This window comes from Lepidochelys olivacea, assembly GCF_965140295.1.
Source record: "Lepidochelys olivacea isolate rLepOli2 genome assembly, chromosome: 3".
Classification (NCBI taxonomy): Eukaryota; Metazoa; Chordata; order Testudines; family Cheloniidae; genus Lepidochelys; species Lepidochelys olivacea.
This window is the reverse complement of record NC_140413.1, coordinates 57,463,854-57,481,778: the sequence shown is the minus strand read 5'-3', so window position 1 is coordinate 57,481,778 and position 17,925 is coordinate 57,463,854. Positions and strand designations below refer to the sequence as shown.

Genomic DNA, 17,925 nt, shown 5'->3' with positions numbered 1-17,925 from the left:
CTAAGACTCCATTCCTGTTCTGTCCCCGGCCAAGACGACTACAGACAGACCCACAAAACCTTTGTTTCTCTCCCTCCTCCCAGCTTTTGAAAGTATCTTGTCTCCTCATTGGTCATTTTGGTCAGGTGCCAGCGAGGTTACCTTTAGCTTCTTAACCCTTTACAGGTGAGAGGAGCTTTCCCCTGGCCAGGAGGGATTTCAAAGGGGTTTACCCTTCCCTTTATATTTATGACACGCCCCCCAAATCTCAGCTAGGGTGAAACACTGGCTGGGATTTCTTCCTGGAGCTCTAGGAAAACAGAGTTAATAAGACACATGCATCTCTAAATATACTACCAAGTACATAAAGACTAACAATATTTTCCACATCTCAAGGACGATTTTAACCAGTTGATTCTGGGAAACTTTCACGGGAGAGTGCATCAGCCACTTTGTTAGAAGCTCCTGAGATGTGTTGGATGTCGAAATCAAAATCTTGGAGAGCTAAACTCCACCGAAGAAGTTTTTTGTTAGTTTCTTTGACGGTGTGAAGCCACTTTAGTGCAGCATGGTCGGTTTGCAGGTGGAAACGCCGTCCCCAAACATATGGGCGTAGCTTTTCCAGAGCGTAGACAATGGCATAACATTCTTTTTCAGTGACTGACCAGTTGCTTTCCCTCTCAGACAGTTTTTTGCTGAGAAACACTACAGGGTGGAATTCTTGATCAGGTCCTTTCTGCATTAAAACTGCTCCCACACCACGCTCGGATGCATCTGTGGTTACTAGGAACGGTTTGTCAAAGTCTGGGGCCCTTAGTATAGGGTCAGACATGAGTGTCGCTTTAAGCTTGTTAAAGGCCTTCTGACACTTTCCGGTCCACTGAACAGCATTTGGCTGTTTCTTTTTGGTTAGGTCTGTCAGTGGGGCAGCGATTTGGCTGTAGTGCGGTACAAATCGTCTGTAATAACCGGCCAAGCCTAAGAAGGATTGAACCTGTTTCTTTGACTTTGGGACAGGCCACTTTTGGATAGCATCCACTTTGGCCTGTAGGGGGCTGATAGTTCCTTGACCCACCTGGTGTCCAAGGTAAGTCACTCTGTTTAGGCCTATTTGACACTTCTTAGCCTTAACAGTTAGTCCTGCCTCCCTTATGCGCTCAAGGACTTTTTGTAGATGTTCCAGGTGGTCTGCCCAGGAATCCGAAAATATGGCCACATCGTCAAGGTAGGCGACTGCATATTCTCCTAATCCCGCTAGGAGACCATCTACAAGTCTTTGGAAAGTGGCGGGTGCATTTCGCAGCCCGAAAGGGAGTACATTAAATTCATACAGCCCGAGATGTGTGATGAAGGCTGACCTTTCCTTGGCAGATTCATCTAGCGGTACCTGCCAGTACCCCTTGGTTAAGTCCAAGGTAGAGATGAACTGGGCCCTTCCCAGTTTCTCTAATAGTTCATCTGTGCGTGGCATGGGATAGTTGTCTGGGCGAGTTACAGCATTTAGCTTACGGTAGTCCACGCAAAAACGTATTTCCCCATCTGGTTTGGGAACTAGAACCACTGGAGATGCCCATGCACTTTCAGAGGGGCGGATTACACCCATCTGTAACATATCCTGGATCTCCCGTTCTATAGCAGTTTTAGCTTGAGGAGACACCCGGTAAGGTTGGACCCTAATTGGGTGAGCATTACCTGTGTCAATGGAGTGGTATGCCCGTTCAGTCAGTCCTGGGGTGGCTGAGAACGTTGGCGCGTAGCTAGTGCACAGCTCCTGGATCTGCTGTCGCTGCATACGCCCAAGGGTCATGGAGAGGTTCACCTCTTCCACACCACCAGCACATTTCCCTTCGTAGTAGACACCTTCAGGCCACTCAGCGTCGTCTCCTCCCTGGGCTGTAAACTGACAAACCTTTAATTCTCTGGAATAAAAGGGCTTTAGAGAATTAATATGATACACCTTAGGCTTTCGGTTGGAGGTGGGGAATGCTATGAGATAATTAACAGCTCCCAGGCGCTCCTGGACCACGAATGGCCCTTCCCACGATGCTTCCATTTTATGGGCCTGGAGCGCCTTTAAGACCATGACCTGGTCTCCTACTTTGAAGGAACGCTCTCTGGCATGTTTATCATACCAGGCTTTTTGCTCTTTTTGAGCATCCTGTAAGTTTTCTCTAGCAAGGGCTAAAGAGGTTCGGAGGGTGTTTTGTAGGTTGGTTACAAAGTCCAGAATGTTAGTTCCTGGAGAAGGTGTAAATCCCTCCCATTGCTGCTTCACCAACTGCAATGGCCCCTTAACCTCACGGCCATATACAAGTTCAAATGGAGAAAACCCTAAACTGGGATGTGGTACAGCTCTGTAGGCAAAGAGCAACTGCTGCAAGACTAGGTCCCAATCATTGGAGTGCTCATTTACGAATTTACGTATCATGGCCCCCAAAGTTCCATTAAACTTCTCCACCATGCCATTTGTTTGATGATGGTAAGGAGTGGCAACCAAGTGATTTACCCCATGAGCTTCCCAAAGGTTTTTCATAGTTCCTGCCAGGAAATTAGTCCCTGCATCTGTGAGGATGTCGGAGGGCCAACCTACCCTGGCAAAAATGTCTGCTAGTGCCTGGCACACACTTTTAGCCCTGGTGTTGCTTAGAGCTACTGCTTCCGGCCATCGGGTGGCAAAATCCATGAAAGTCAGTATGTACTGCTTTCCTCTGGGTGTCTTTTTCGGAAAAGGACCCAGAATATCCACAGCTACTCGCTGAAATGGAACTTCAATGATGGGGAGTGGCTGGAGAGGAGCTTTGACCTGGTCTTGGGGTTTTCCCACTCTTTGGCACACCTCACAAGACTGGACATAGGTAGAAACATCCTTGCCCATTCCCTCCCAGTGGAATGACCCCCCCAAACGGTCTTTGGTCCTGTTCACCCCAGCATGGCCACTAGGGTGATCATGGGCTAAGCTCAAGAGCTTGGCCCGGTATTTAGTTGGAACTACCAACTGTCTCTGAGGATGCCAGTCTTCCTGGTGTCCCCCAGAAAGAGTTTCCTTGTATAAAAGTCCTCTTTCTACAACAAACCTGGATCGATTAGAAGAGCTGAGAGGCGGTGGGTTGCTCCGTGCCGCCGTCCAAGCTCTCTGGAGGCTTTCATCTGCTTCCTGTTCGGTCTGGAACTGTTCCCTTGATGCTGGAGACATCAGTTCCTCATTGGATTGGGGACATAGGCTTGGTCCCTCTGGAAGCGATATAGGGGATGGAGCTGTTTCTGTTGACTGTGAACCGCTCTCCGCTGGTGCACTATGTTGGGATTCAGGCTCCGGCTGAGCCTCTTGTGTAGGGTTATCGGCTGCTGCCAGTTCAGGTTCGGTGGGGCCCTCTGGTGTTGAGGTTGCAAGTACTGGATTCAGTGCTGGCACGGGGTCTGGTGTTGGTTGTTTGGCTGGTTCCGGTTCTGGGACTGGTTCCGTCTGGGTCTCTGGGACTGGATCCACTACTGCTGTTGCAGACATTGGCCTGGGGTCCAGGTCCATCACCTCTGACTGGGTCCTGATAGAAGTTTCCGGAACAGAGCTAGGCCTCACGGCTTGTTTAGCCTGGTTGCGGGTGACCATTCCCACCCTCTTGGCCTGCTTCACATGATTGGCCAAGTCTTCCCCCAACAGCATGGGGATGGGATAATCATCATAGACTGCAAAAGTCCACATTCCTGACCAGCCCTTGTACTGGACAGGCAACTTGACTGTAGGCAAATTGAAAGAGTTGGACTTGAAGGGTTGAATCGTCACTTGGATCTCTGGGTTGATTAAATTGGGGTCCACTACGGAAGCATGGATAGCTGACACTTGTGCTCCGGTGTCCCTCCACGCGGTGACCTTCTTCCCACCCACACTCACAGTTTCCCTCCGCTCCAAGGGTATCTGGGAGGTATCTGGGCCTGTGGACCTCTGGTGTGATTCCGGTGCAATGAACTGTAACCTGTTGGGGTTCTTGGGGCAGTTGGCCTTTACATGCCCCAGCTCGTTACATTTAAAACATCGTCCAGCTGACGGGTCACCGGGGCGAGGTGGGTTGCTGGAGAACGGGGTGGTGGGACGATAAGGGGTCTGGAGGGTTCTTTGGGAGGTAGGTGGGGCTTTGGGCGGCCCCCGGTAATAGGGTGTGGTCTGGGGTGGTCCCTTCTGGTCTCCGCTCCAACTGCGACCAGTTTTCTTCTTCTCTGCCACCTCCACCCATCTGGCTCCAATCTCTCCTGCCTCAATTACAGTTTTGGGTTTCCCATCTAGGATGTATCTTTCTATTTCCTCAGGAACACCCTCTAAGAATTGTTCCATTTGCATTAGGAAGGGCAAATTTACTGGAGATTCAACACTTGCTCCTGATATCCAGGCATCCCAATGTTTTACAATGTGGTAGGCATGTCGGGTAAATGACATGTCTGGTTTCCACCTTAGGGCTCTGAACCTCCGACGAGACTGCTCGGGTGTTATCCCCATTCTGACTCTCGCCTTGGATTTAAACAGTTCATACTTGTTCATGTGTTCTTTAGGCATTTCAGCTGCCACCTCAGCTAAGGGTCCACTGAGCTGCGGCCTCAGCTCTACCATGTATTGGTCAGTAGAGATGTTGTACCCAAGGCAGGCCCTTTCGAAGTTTTCTAAGAAGGCCTCAGTATCATCACCTGCCTTGTAGGTGGGGAACTTTCTGGGATGGGAAGTGGTACCTGGAGAAGGATTGCTAGGGTTTGTTGGTATATTCTGCTGGGCCTTTATCCTCTCCATCTCCTCCACATGCTTCCTTGCCTCCATTTCCCTCTTGTGGGCAGCCTCCTGTACCTCCTTCTCCAGCCGCATGAGTTCTATCTGTCTTTCATGTTCCCTTTGTTTTTCCTCAGCCTGCAATTTGGCTAATTCCAGCTGTAGTCGAGCTGAGGATTTGGCCATTCTAACCTCTCTGTTTTTAACTAACTTTACACCCGAGGTTTAGAAATAAACAAACAAAACTTGGCTGTAAAATTTTGCTGTGCTGGAATAGAATACCTATTCTCTGATAGTGATTGTCAGCCTACAGAAAAAGACAATTCCCTTGTCTCTGCTCTGGGCCCAAATTAAAGCAAAAAACCTCCAACTACTTGGAAAACTGCTTACCCAGCCCAAAGAAAAAAAAAAATTTCTTTTCAAACCTGTGCTCCTTGTAAAACAAAACAAAAAAATCAAAAATCCTAAAAAAACCCTGCCACTTTTGTCTCCAGGCAAATGGGTAGAGCACACACCCCCTATTTACTTTTAGGAAGAAAAGAAAAAAAAACCTCTGGGTTGGAAGACTGTGAATTTCCCTGCAGGAGTTAAGTACCCTGCCTCTAGGCAAAGAAAACCTGCAATTCACAAGATAATCCCCTTTTGTCTCTGCTTGGCCACAAAGCAGAGAGAAACCAAGCTGCTTTCAGTTTCAAAGCTGCCTTCTGGACTTCCTAAAAATTCCTTTTTAAAATCTGTATTTCTAGTTCAAAAAATCTCAACTGGATCTCAAAATGATTTCAGGTTAATCCCACCACTGTGCCACCATGTCAAGGTTCCTCCCCCACTCTGAACTCTAGGGTACAGATGTGGGGACCTGCATGAAAAACCTCCTAAGCTTATCTTTACCAGCTTAGGTCAAAACTTCCCCAAGGTAACAAATATTACCCCCGTTATCCTTGGAATGGCCGCTACCACCACCAAACTAATACTGGTTACTGGGGAAGAGCTGTTTGGACGCGTCCTTCCCCCCAAAATACTTCCCAAAACCTTGCACCCCACTTCCTGGACAAGGTTTGGTAAAAAGCCTCACCAATTTGCCTAGGTGACTACAGACCCAGACCCTTGGATCTTAAGAACAATGAACAATCCTCCCAACACTTGCACTCCCCCTTTCCTGGGAAATGTTGGATAAAAAGCCTCACCAATTTGCATAGGTGACCACAGACCCAAACCCTTGGATCTGAGAACAATGAAAAAGCATTCAGTGTTTTACAAGAAGACTTTTAATAAAAAATAGAAGTAAATAGAAATAAAGAAATCCCCCCTGTAAAATCAGGATGGTATATATCTTACAGGGTAATTAGATTCAAAAACATAGAGAACCCCTCTAGGCAAAACCTTAAGTTACAAAAAAGATACACAGACAGAAATAGTTATTCTATTCAGCACAATTCTTTTCTCAGCCATTTAAGGAAATCATAATCTAACACATACCTAGCTAGATTACTTACTAAAAGTTCTAAGACTCCATTCCTGTTCTGTCCCCGGCCAAGACGACTACAGACAGACCCACAAAACCTTTGTTTCTCTCCCTCCTCCCAGCTTTTGAAAGTATCTTGTCTCCTCATTGGTCATTTTGGTCAGGTGCCAGCGAGGTTACCTTTAGCTTCTTAACCCTTTACAGGTGAGAGGAGCTTTCCCCTGGCCAGGAGGGATTTCAAAGGGGTTTACCCTTCCCTTTATATTTATGACAGGGGGTGTGTGCTCTACCCATTTGCCTGGAGACAAAAGTGGCAGGGTTTTTTTTTAGGATTTTGATTTTTTTTTGTTTTACAAGGAGCACAGGTTTGAAAAGAAATTTTTTTTCTTCTTTGGGCTGGGTAAGCAGTTTTCCAAGTAGTTGGAGGTTTTTTGCTTTAATTTGGGCCCAGAGCAGAGACAAGGGAATTGTCTTTTTCTGTAGGCTGACAATCACTATCAGAGAATAGGTACTCTATTCCAGCACAGCAAAAGTTTACAGCCAAGTTTTGTTTGTTTATTTCTAAACCTCGGGTGTAAAGTTAGTTAAAAACAGAGAGGTTAGAATGGCCAAATCCTCAGCTCGACTACAGCTGGAATTAGCCAAATTTCAGGCTGAGGAAAAACAAAGGGAACATGAAAGACAGATAGAACTCATGCGGCTGAAGGAGGAGGAGAAGGAAAAAGAGAGGAAGCATGTGGAGGAGATGGAGAGGATAAAGGCCCAGCAGAATATACCAACAAACCCTAGCAATCCTTCTCCAGGTACCACTTCCCATCCCAGAAAGTTCCCCACCTACAAGGCAGGTGATGATACTGAGGCCTTCTTAGAAAACTTCGAAAGGGCCTGCCTTGGGTACAACATCTCTACTGACCAATACATGGTAGAGCTGAGGCCGCAGCTCAGTGGACCCTTAGCTGAGGTGGCAGCTGAAATGCCTAAAGAACACATGAACAAGTATGAACTGTTTAAATCCAAGGCGAGAGTCAGAATGGGGATAACACCCGAGCAGTCTCGTCGGAGGTTCAGAGCCCTAAGGTGGAAACCAGACATGTCATTTACCCGACATGCCTACCACATTGTAAAACATTGGGATGCCTGGATATCAGGAGCAAGTGTTGAATCTCCAGTAAATTTGCCCTTCCTAATGCAAATGGAACAATTCTTAGAGGGTGTTCCTGAGGAAATAGAAAGATACATCCTAGATGGGAAACCCAAAACTGTAATTGAGGCAGGAGAGATTGGAGCCAGATGGGTGGAGGTGGCAGAGAAGAAGAAAACTGGTCGCAGTTGGAGCGGAGACCAGAAGGGACCACCCCAGACCACACCCTATTACCGGGGGCCGCCCAAAGCCCCACCTACCTCCCAAAGAACCCTCCAGACCCCTTATCGTCCCACCACCCCGTTCTCCAGCAACCCTCCTCGCCCCAGTGACCCGTCAGCTGGACGATGTTTTAAGTGTAACGAGCTGGGGCATGTAAAGGCCAACTGCCCCAAGAACCCCAACAGATTACAGTTCATTGCACCGGAATCCCACCAGAGGTCCACAGGCCCAGATACCTCCCAGATACCCTTGGAGCGGAGGGAAACTGTGAGTGTGGGTGGGAAGAAGGTCACCGCGTGGAGGGACACCGGAGCACAAGTGTCAGCTATCCATGCTTCCTTAGTGGACCCCAATTTAATCAACCCAGAGATCCAAGTGACGATTCAACCCTTCAAGTCCAACTCTTTCAATTTGCCTACAGCCAAGTTGCCTGTCCAGTACAAGGGCTGGTCAGGAATGTGGACTTTTGCAGTCTATGATGATTATCCCATCCCCATGCTGTTGGGGGAAGACTTGGCCAATCATGTGAAGCAGGCCAAGAGGGTGGGAATGGTCACCCGCAACCAGGCTAAACAAGCCGTGAGGCCTAGCTCTGTTCCGGAAACTTCTATCAGGACCCAGTCAGAGGTGATGGACCTGGACCCCAGGCCAATGTCTGCAACAGCAGTAGTAGATCCAGTCCCAGAGACCCAGACGGAACCAGTCCCAGAACCGGAACCAGCCAAACAACCAACACCAGACCCCGTGTCAGCACTGAATCCAGTACTTGCAACCTCAACACCAGAGGGCCCCACCGAACCTGAACTGGCAGCAGCCGATAACCCTACACAAGAGGCTCAGCCGGAGCCTGAATCCCAACATAGTGCACCAGCGGAGAGCGGTTCACAGTCAACAGAAACAGCTCCATCCCCTATATCGCTTCCAGAGGGACCAAGCCTAGGTCCACAATCCCATGAGGAACTGATGTCTCCAGCATCAAGGGAACAGTTCCAGACCGAACAGGAAGCAGATGAAAGCCTCCAGAGAGCTTGGACGGCGGCACGGAGCAACCCACCGCCTCTCAGCTCTTCTAATCGATCCAGGTTTGTTGTAGAAAGAGGACTTTTATACAAGGAAACTCTTTCTGGGGGACACCAGGAAGACTGGCATCCTCAGAGACAGTTGGTAGTTCCAACTAAATACCGGGCCAAGCTCTTGAGCTTAGCCCATGATCACCCTAGTGGCCATGCTGGGGTGAACAGGACCAAAGACCGTTTGGGGGGGTCATTCCACTGGGAGGAAATGGGCAAGGATGTTTCTACCTATGTCCAGTCTTGTGAGGTGTGCCAAAGAGTGGGAAAACCCCAAGACCAGGTCAAAGCTCCTCTCCAGCCACTCCCCATCATTGAAGTTCCATTTCAGCGAGTAGCTGTGGATATTCTGGGTCCTTTTCCGAAAAAGACACCCAGAGGAAAGCAGTACATACTGACTTTCATGGATTTTGCCACCCGATGGCCGGAAGCAGTAGCTCTAAGCAACACCAGGGCTAAAAGTGTGTGCCAGGCACTAGCAGACATTTTTGCCAGGGTAGGTTGGCCCTCCGACATCCTCACAGATGCAGGGACTAATTTCCTGGCAGGAACTATGAAAAACCTTTGGGAAGCTCGTGGGGTAAATCACTTGGTTGCCACTCCTTACCATCATCAAACAAATGGCATGGTGGAGAAGTTTAATGGAACTTTGGGGGCCATGATACGTAAATTCGTAAATGAGCACTCCAATGATTGGGACCTAGTATTGCAGCAGTTGCTCTTTGCCTACAGAGCTGTACCACATCCCAGTTTAGGGTTTTCCCCATTTGAACTTGTATATGGCCGTGAGGTTAAGGGGCCATTGCAGTTGGTGAAGCAGCAATGGGAGGGATTTACACCTTCTCCAGGAACTAACATTCTGGACTTTGTAACCAACCTACAAAACACCCTCCGAACCTCTTTAGCCCTTGCTAGAGAAAACTTACAGGATGCTCAAAAAGAGCAAAAAGCCTGGTATGATAAACAGGCCAGAGAGCGTTCCTTCAAAGTAGGAGACCAGGTCATGGTCTTAAAGGCGCTCCAGGCCCATAAAATGGAAGCATCGTGGGAAGGGCCATTCGTGGTCCAGGAGCGCCTGGGAGCTGTTAATTATCTCATAGCATTCCCCACCTCCAACCGAAAGCCTAAGGTGTATCATATTAATTCTCTAAAGCCCTTTTATTCCAGAGAATTAAAGGGTTGTCAGTTTACAGCCCAGGGAGGAGACGACGCTGAGTGGCCTGAAGGTGTCTACTACGAAGGGAAATGTGCTGGTGGTGTGGAAGAGGTGAACCTCTCCATGACCCTTGGGCGTATGCAGCGACAGCAGATCCAGGAGCTGTGCACTAGCTACGCGCCAACGTTCTCAGCCACCCCAGGACTGACTGAACGGGCATACCACTCCATTGACACAGGTAATGCTCACCCAATTAGGGTCCAACCTTACCGGGTGTCTCCTCAAGCTAAAACTGCTATAGAACGGGAGATCCAGGATATGTTACAGATGGGTGTAATCCGCCCCTCTGAAAGTGCATGGGCATCTCCAGTGGTTCTAGTTCCCAAACCAGATGGGGAAATACGTTTTTGCGTGGACTACCGTAAGCTAAATGCTGTAACTCGCCCAGACAACTATCCCATGCCACGCACAGATGAACTATTAGAGAAACTGGGAAGGGCCCAGTTCATCTCTACCTTGGACTTAACCAAGGGGTACTGGCAGGTACCGCTAGATGAATCTGCCAAGGAAAGGTCAGCCTTCATCACACATCTCGGGCTGTATGAATTTAATGTACTCCCTTTCGGGCTGCGAAATGCACCCGCCACTTTCCAAAGACTTGTAGATGGTCTCCTAGCGGGATTAGGAGAATATGCAGTCGCCTACCTTGACGATGTGGCCATATTTTCGGATTCCTGGGCAGACCACCTGGAACATCTACAAAAAGTCCTTGAGCGCATAAGGGAGGCAGGACTAACTGTTAAGGCTAAGAAGTGTCAAATAGGCCTAAACAGAGTGACTTACCTTGGACACCAGGTGGGTCAAGGAACTATCAGCCCCCTACAGGCCAAAGTGGATGCTATCCAAAAGTGGCCTGTCCCAAGGTCAAAGAAACAGGTTCAATCCTTCTTAGGCTTGGCCGGTTATTACAGACGATTTGTACCGCACTACAGCCAAATCGCTGCCCCACTGACAGACCTAACCAAAAAGAAACAGCCAAATGCTGTTCAGTGGACCGGAAAGTGTCAGAAGGCCTTTAACAAGCTTAAAGCGACACTCATGTCTGACCCTGTACTAAGGGCCCCAGACTTTGACAAACCGTTCCTAGTAACCACAGATGCATCCGAGCGTGGTGTGGGAGCAGTTTTAATGCAGAAAGGACCTGATCAAGAATTCCACCCTGTAGTGTTTCTCAGCAAAAAACTGTCTGAGAGGGAAAGCAACTGGTCAGTCACTGAAAAAGAATGTTATGCCATTGTCTACGCTCTGGAAAAGCTACGCCCATATGTTTGGGGACGGCGTTTCCACCTGCAAACCGACCATGCTGCACTAAAGTGGCTTCACACCGTCAAAGAAACTAACAAAAAACTTCTTTGGTGGAGTTTAGCTCTCCAAGATTTTGATTTCGACATCCAACACATCTCAGGAGCTTCTAACAAAGTGGCTGATGCACTCTCCCGTGAAAGTTTCCCAGAATCAACTGGTTAAAATCGTCCTTGAGATGTGGAAAATATTGTTAGTCTTTATGTACTTGGTAGTATATTTAGAGATGCATGTGTCTTATTAACTCTGTTTTCCTAGAGCTCCAGGAAGAAATCCCAGCCAGTGTTTCACCCTAGCTGAGATTTGGGGGGCGTGTCATAAATATAAAGGGAAGGGTAAACCCCTTTGAAATCCCTCCTGGCCAGGGGAAAGCTCCTCTCACCTGTAAAGGGTTAAGAAGCTAAAGGTAACCTCGCTGGCACCTGACCAAAATGACCAATGAGGAGACAAGATACTTTCAAAAGCTGGGAGGAGGGAGAGAAACAAAGGGTTTGGGTGTCTGTCTGTAGTCGTCTTGGCCGGGGACAGAACAGGAATGGAGTCTTAGAACTTTTAGTAAGTAATCTAGCTAGGTATGTGTTAGATTATGATTTCTTTAAATGGCTGAGAAAAGAATTGTGCTGAATAGAATAACTATTTCTGTCTGTGTATCTTTTTTGTAACTTAAGGTTTTGCCTAGAGGGGTTCTCTATGTTTTTGAATCTAATTACCCTGTAAGATATATACCATCCTGATTTTACAGGGGGGATTTCTTTATTTCTATTTACTTCTATTTTTTATTAAAAGTCTTCTTGTAAAACACTGAATGCTTTTTCATTGTTCTCAGATCCAAGGGTTTGGGTTTGTGGTCACCTATGCAAATTGGTGAGGCTTTTTATCCAACATTTCCCAGGAAAGGGGGGGTGCAAGTGTTGGGAGGATTGTTCATTGTTCTTAAGATCCAAGGGTCTGGGTCTGTAGTCACCTAGGCAAATTGGTGAGGCTTTTTACCAAACCTTGTCCAGGAAGTGGGGTGCAAGGTTTTGGAAAGTATTTTGGGGGGAAGGACGCGTCCAAACAGCTCTTCCCCAGTAACCAGTATTAGTTTGGTGGTGGTAGCGGCCATTCCAAGGATAACAGGGGTAATATTTTGTACCTTGGGGAAGTTTTGACCTAAGCTGGTAAAGATAAGCTTAGGAGGTTTTTCATGCAGGTCCCCACATCTGTACCCTAGAGTTCAGAGTGGGGGAGGAACCTTGACAGGGAGGTTTAGGTTCGATATTAGGAAAAGCTTTTTCACTAGGAGGGTGATGAAGCACTGGAATGGGTTACCTAGAAAGGTGGTAGAATCTCCTTCCTTGGAGGTTTTTAAGGTCAGGCTTGACAAAGCCCTGGCTGGGATGATATAGTTGGGGATTAGGTTCTGCTTTGAGCAGGGGGTTGGACTAGATGACCTCCTGAGGTCCCTTCCAACCCTGATATTCTGATTCTATGATCTATCAGACTCATTTTCATTTTTGCAGCTCTTCTCTGAACTCCTTTCAGTTTGTCCATATCTTTCTCATAAGGTGATGAACAGAAAATACTAATGTAGTTATCAGATATACTCCTAATTTTCACAAACCATTTGAACAAACTGCAAATCATTGCTTGCTAGATTCTGAAATCCTTACTCAGATTTTACTGTGCCCTTACTCAAAGTCAAAGGGAGTTTTGCCTGAGTAAGGATTTGACTGCATATAAATCTAAATTCACGGGAACCATCATCAAGATCTGCCCATACCAATCATGTCACTGTATTGGTAGTTACCAATATACAATGAACATCAACATACAGAATCATAAAAATTACAAAAGTCTAACAAAATAAGGTAAATAAATGACATAAAACATGTGATGTTTCGGGATGCTATAAAAATTCTATCACTTCAGAAGACCTAGAGCTCACTCACAGCTGTCTGTCACTTGCAATTTGCTGTCATTTCAAATTATAGCCAAAAAACCCACCCTCAATCCTCCACAAAAACAACCCACTCTCCTAGTAGATATATTCCCTCTCTTTCCAAAGTGAGTTCATACAAATACAACACAATTTATTTTCCTATAGTATTTTTAATACAAACTATCTCAAAACAATTTCTTGAATGAAGAAAGAGAATCCTTTACAGAATGGGCACATGAACTCTTGAAGAAAGAATCAGAAAATAATGAATGGAAATACAGAGGAAGTAAGAGAATAAAGCTGGAATGAAAATGCAGTGAAACTGCAAACTGGCATTCCTGCAGTGAGGAGAGAGCAAAAGGAAAAGTAATGTAGGAGAGAAAGCTGAGCAGGTGAGTTTTGGGAAGACATAGAATCTCAATTGGGGACTGAACACACATAGATCAAATGGGAATGTATCGTCACTCCTAATTTTTAGCTCTTATAACCCTGGAAAATTCAAGCAAAGTGCAATTAACTGTGGAAAATTGAGATACCTAAACATCACGACACTTTGGATCACTGACTATAACCTATACTGTCACAACAATATCATATTCATAATATTTTACAGCCAAAGGCCTTCCTCTGTACTGTCTTGCACTTCATGCAGACATTTAAACCTATGTAAAATGAGTATAAAATCTAACTTTCTGATTTAGCAGCACTTTGCACACACTTTCAACAAGTGTAAGTGACTGTGAAAGGTGAAAGGCAGTGCAGAATCAGATCCATTCCCTTTCAGTGAACTGTATTTATCTGCAAAGCACAGATTTAGGTTTACTGCAGGTAATAAATATTAAAGGTTTATTACAAGTATTTTTCAGTATTTCATATAGATACAATACTGACCAAAGAATCAGACAAACCTATTAACACAAAAATTAAAGAAATTAAATTATGGCTGATTTTATTGCTTGGTCCTTTTGACTTTTTAATTTTTAGCAAGAGCACACTATCCTGTCAAACAATAAAGCCATACTACATGATTATTTATTATTATTATTATTTCTATTACCAGAGTTAAGACAGTATACAGCATGCAAAAGTACATAATGGTCACCCCTGAAGTGAGCACAGTGGAAATTATCTATACTACTCCTATTTCCCATTCTAAGTATTGGTATATTTGGTAGTATCTCAGATGTTACTATATGGTACCCATGGATAAAAATTAATTGTGTAACAGTGACCACTGTCCAATAAGAGTTTGGGCCCTGCAGGAAATGTAGGATTGAACCCAGTATGTAATAGACACATTTATTATTCAAGAACTGCTATAGTCTGTACTTACCTATTTGTCAGTTTACTTCCAGCCATTAAAGCATATAAGTAATATTTTATTATGTTTCGTGCAAATAGTTTTACACTACTGTTCATAAGTAAGGCTATGTTTTAGTCATGGGCAATGTTCCCTCTAGTTTTTCACACACATGTGCGGAATACATTTTGTTATGTGTTATATCACCTCCACATTGGTGCACATAAGAAAATGTATGTGGCGGGGATGGGGCCGAGGGGTTTGGCGTGTAGGAGGGGGCTCAGGGCTGGGGCTGAGGGTTGGAGTCAGGGGGGTGAGGACTCCAGCTGGGAGTGCGGGCTTTGGGGTGGGGCCGAGGATTAGGGGCTCAGTGCTGGGGTAGAGGGTTGGGGTGCGGGAGGGGGTGAGGGCTCAGGCTGGGGGTGTGGGCTCTGGGGTGGGGCTGGAGATGAGGGGCTTGGGGTGCAGGCTGCTCCAGGGCTATGGCGGGGAGAGAGGATTCCCCCCATCTCTCTCTCCCTGTCGCAGCACCTCTCCCCCGGCCATGGAAGATCTGTCCACAGTCCAGGCTGCCGGTAACAGTCTGCGGCTTCGGGATCCCCAGGTGAGCTCAAAGTGGCCAACTGTCCATCACCGGCAGCCCAGAGGAACGGCAGCGGCTGTTGGCTCCTTTCCGCACCCCTTCACCCATCACTGGCAGGCAGCCGACAGCCGCTGCATGCCAGTCACAGAGGGCAGGGGCAGAGAGAGGAGCCCTCAGCTGGCTGGCTAAGAGGAGCGAGTGGGCGGGTGGAGAGGGGGGTGGAGAGAAGCCCTGGTCCGGTGGCCTAGAGGAGTGCGGGGCAGAGGCCGGAGAGGAGAGGAGCCAGTGCTGCGGCCATTGGGCTGCAGTGCAAGTGTAGTGGAGCACCAGGCTGGGCCGGCCGGGCCCCTGCTGAATGTGGGTCTGCTGCCATTATAAACCCAGTACTGTCTGGGCCAGGCTGGGTAGAGGCTGGGGGAGGGGCGTCATGGCAGGTCCAGGGCTAGGAGAGAGGCATCTCTCCCCGCTGCAGCCCTGAGCACCCGTGCAGCGTTTAATAGGCTGCAGCGTGGCTGTGCGGCCGCACAGCTTAGAGGGAACTTTGGTCACAGGTATTTTTAGTAAAAGTCGTGGACAGGCCCCAGGCAGTAAACAAAAATTCACAGCCCATGACCTGTCCATGACTTGTATTATATGCTCCTGACTACATTTGGGCGGGGAGACAGCCCATGGGTGCTGTGGGTGGTCGGGGAGCCAGCCCGGGGGGTGCCACGGGTAGTTGGGGGAAAGGGGGCTGGCCCAGGACCTCTGCTGGTGCAGTGGAGGCGGGGCTGTGAGGCTCCCTACCTGGCTCTGCGCCTCCCTGGAAGTGGCGACATGTCCCTCGGTTCTTAGGCATGGCCAGGGGGGCTCTGCACGCTGCCTCAGCCCCAAGCACCAGCTCTGCAGCTCCTATTGGCCAGGAACCACGGCCAATGGGACCTGCAGCTGCGGTGCCTACAGGAGGAAGGAGCGCGCAGAGCCCCCTGGCCATGCCTCCGCCAAGGAATATCGCCACTTCTGGGAAGCCCCCGCCGAGGTAAGTGCCGCCCAGAGCCCTCACCCCTTCCCACGCCCCAACCCTGAGTCCCCCCACCCTCCAAACTCCTGCAGCTGCTGGGGGAAGGGGACATGGTGGCCTGAGATTGCCCCAGCAGCCGGTGCAGCTGGCCCAGGGGCTGCCTGTGCTGCTCACGCATCACCCCGGGCCAGCCACACCAGCCACTACAGAAGTCATGCAGTTCCCGGAAAGTCATGGAATCCATGCCTTCTGTGACAAACTCGCAGCCTTATTCATAAGTGCACGGAACATAGGTATGATACAGTGGCCATTTTTTTTCAAACTCTGACACCCATAGTTAGGTGCCACAATTCATATTGAGACACCTAAATAAAAGAAGCCAAACTGTGGGTGCTCAGCACCTCTGAATATCAGGTAACTTTTATTTAGGTGGCTAAATACATATTGTGATGCTCATGTCTGAGCATCTAAGATTGACAGTTGGGGCCAGAGTACTTACGGCACACAATCAAGAGGGTATATTTAAAGCTCCTCATTAATGCATGATCCTGCACTGAAATCCTCTAGTGTGGCTATGCCTATGCAAAATCTCACTGAAGTCAATGAGACTCTACACTGACACAGAGGTCTGCATTAGAGGATCCTGATGCAGCTTCAGAGCCTTAATGTGTGCCTGAATTTCCTCCTTAGCATTCTATAAATATCGTTCCACTATGCTTTGTAGAATATCAGCAATTGGGGAAAAGACAAAGTCAGACAAATGTTATGTGGCAGTCTAGAATGTTGAAATTGTAGAATATGTCATAGACGGAAGTTGATAAAGATCAAATAAAACATTTCCTTCAGAAAGTATTTTTATTCATATTGCAGATGGTGTTCAATCATCACTATGGCTAGTTTTATAAATGTCCACAACTGCTATTTCGAAAACAAAATGAGGTTGAGTCTTTTGTGCAGCATTTTACTTGGTATAGAATAGCAGTCCAAATGCCATTTTTTGAAGTCTGGCTAATCTAAGAAATCACAGTATACCGTAGGAGTTGGCTAAACATTAATTTACAGTGCTGCACTTACTGCAATAGGATGACAAGTTTGATTTTTCCAACTTTATCTTTGTTGAGCCTACCTTCTGGGATGTCCATGGTCTTTCTCTTAAGTCTCCCACCTCTCGCTCCAGATGCAGAGGTCTGAGGCTAAGTTGATTAAGTCTGTGCTATCTGTGCTAGCAAGCTCGAGCACAAAGGCAACCTCAGTAAATCTGGGATGGAAGATTTGAGGAAGGGGGAGAGAAAGTATCAGTGCTCTACAACAAATCTGAGTGGATATCTCAGAGATTAAAAAAGAAAAGTGGAGAGAAGCAATGTATTTTTTGGTAAGGAAGGGAGTTGGGTATTTAGGAGAGTCAGAGATTGTGGGAAAGGTTGGGAAAACGGTTGACAACTGTGAGACTTAATATGGAATATTTAAAATTTATGATGGGGGAGTAGGGCAAGAAAAAGCAGTAAGGAGTTTTGTGCCAGCATAAGAATATAAAAAAATGATTAATCAAAATAAAGCACGGGTTGAAAGCCAATCCATAGATTAGAAATTGCATCAATTTAAGAGGAAGTGTGTTGCTTTGATCTCACCTTAAGTCACTACACTGGCAGCTCAAGTAGGGGAAAGAGAGGAGTTTCAATAAGGTAGGAAAACAAAACGCAGTATGGAATAATGGAGCCTGAGAAAACCAAATAATAATGACATTCCATGATCTAATGTAGCTACTGTTACAAAAGTAGGTTTAAGAAGTGAGATCAGAACTTTGCTATAAACTTAGTGTCCCATTCTGATCTTTTGCACTTACCTGTACATTCAGAGATATCTAATGAAGTTGTTTATTTCCTAAATAAATAAAAGACATACTGTGTAGTGATGCTGTAGGATAGAGGTTAGGATATCCTGTCCTGTGGGCATCAGATATATCTGGGTGTTAACTGGCT

General features: G+C 47.0%; 2 protein-coding genes across 28 annotated transcripts in view; one reads left to right on the top strand and one right to left on the bottom strand.

Annotated features, from left to right (window-relative positions):
- RIMS1 (regulating synaptic membrane exocytosis 1) overlaps positions 1-17,925 on the bottom strand; it is a 513,389-nt gene that overhangs the window by 304,619 nt on the left and 190,845 nt on the right. The window lies entirely within an intron of this gene.
- LOC311517937 (uncharacterized protein) lies at positions 7,277-11,659 on the top strand. The gene is made up of 2 exons (XM_084623262.1): positions 7,277-8,636; positions 9,792-11,659. The coding sequence occupies exons 1-2, from the start codon at positions 7,282-7,284 to the stop codon at positions 11,305-11,307; spliced, it is 2,871 nt and encodes a 956-aa protein (XP_084479388.1). The 5' UTR covers positions 7,277-7,281; the 3' UTR covers positions 11,308-11,659.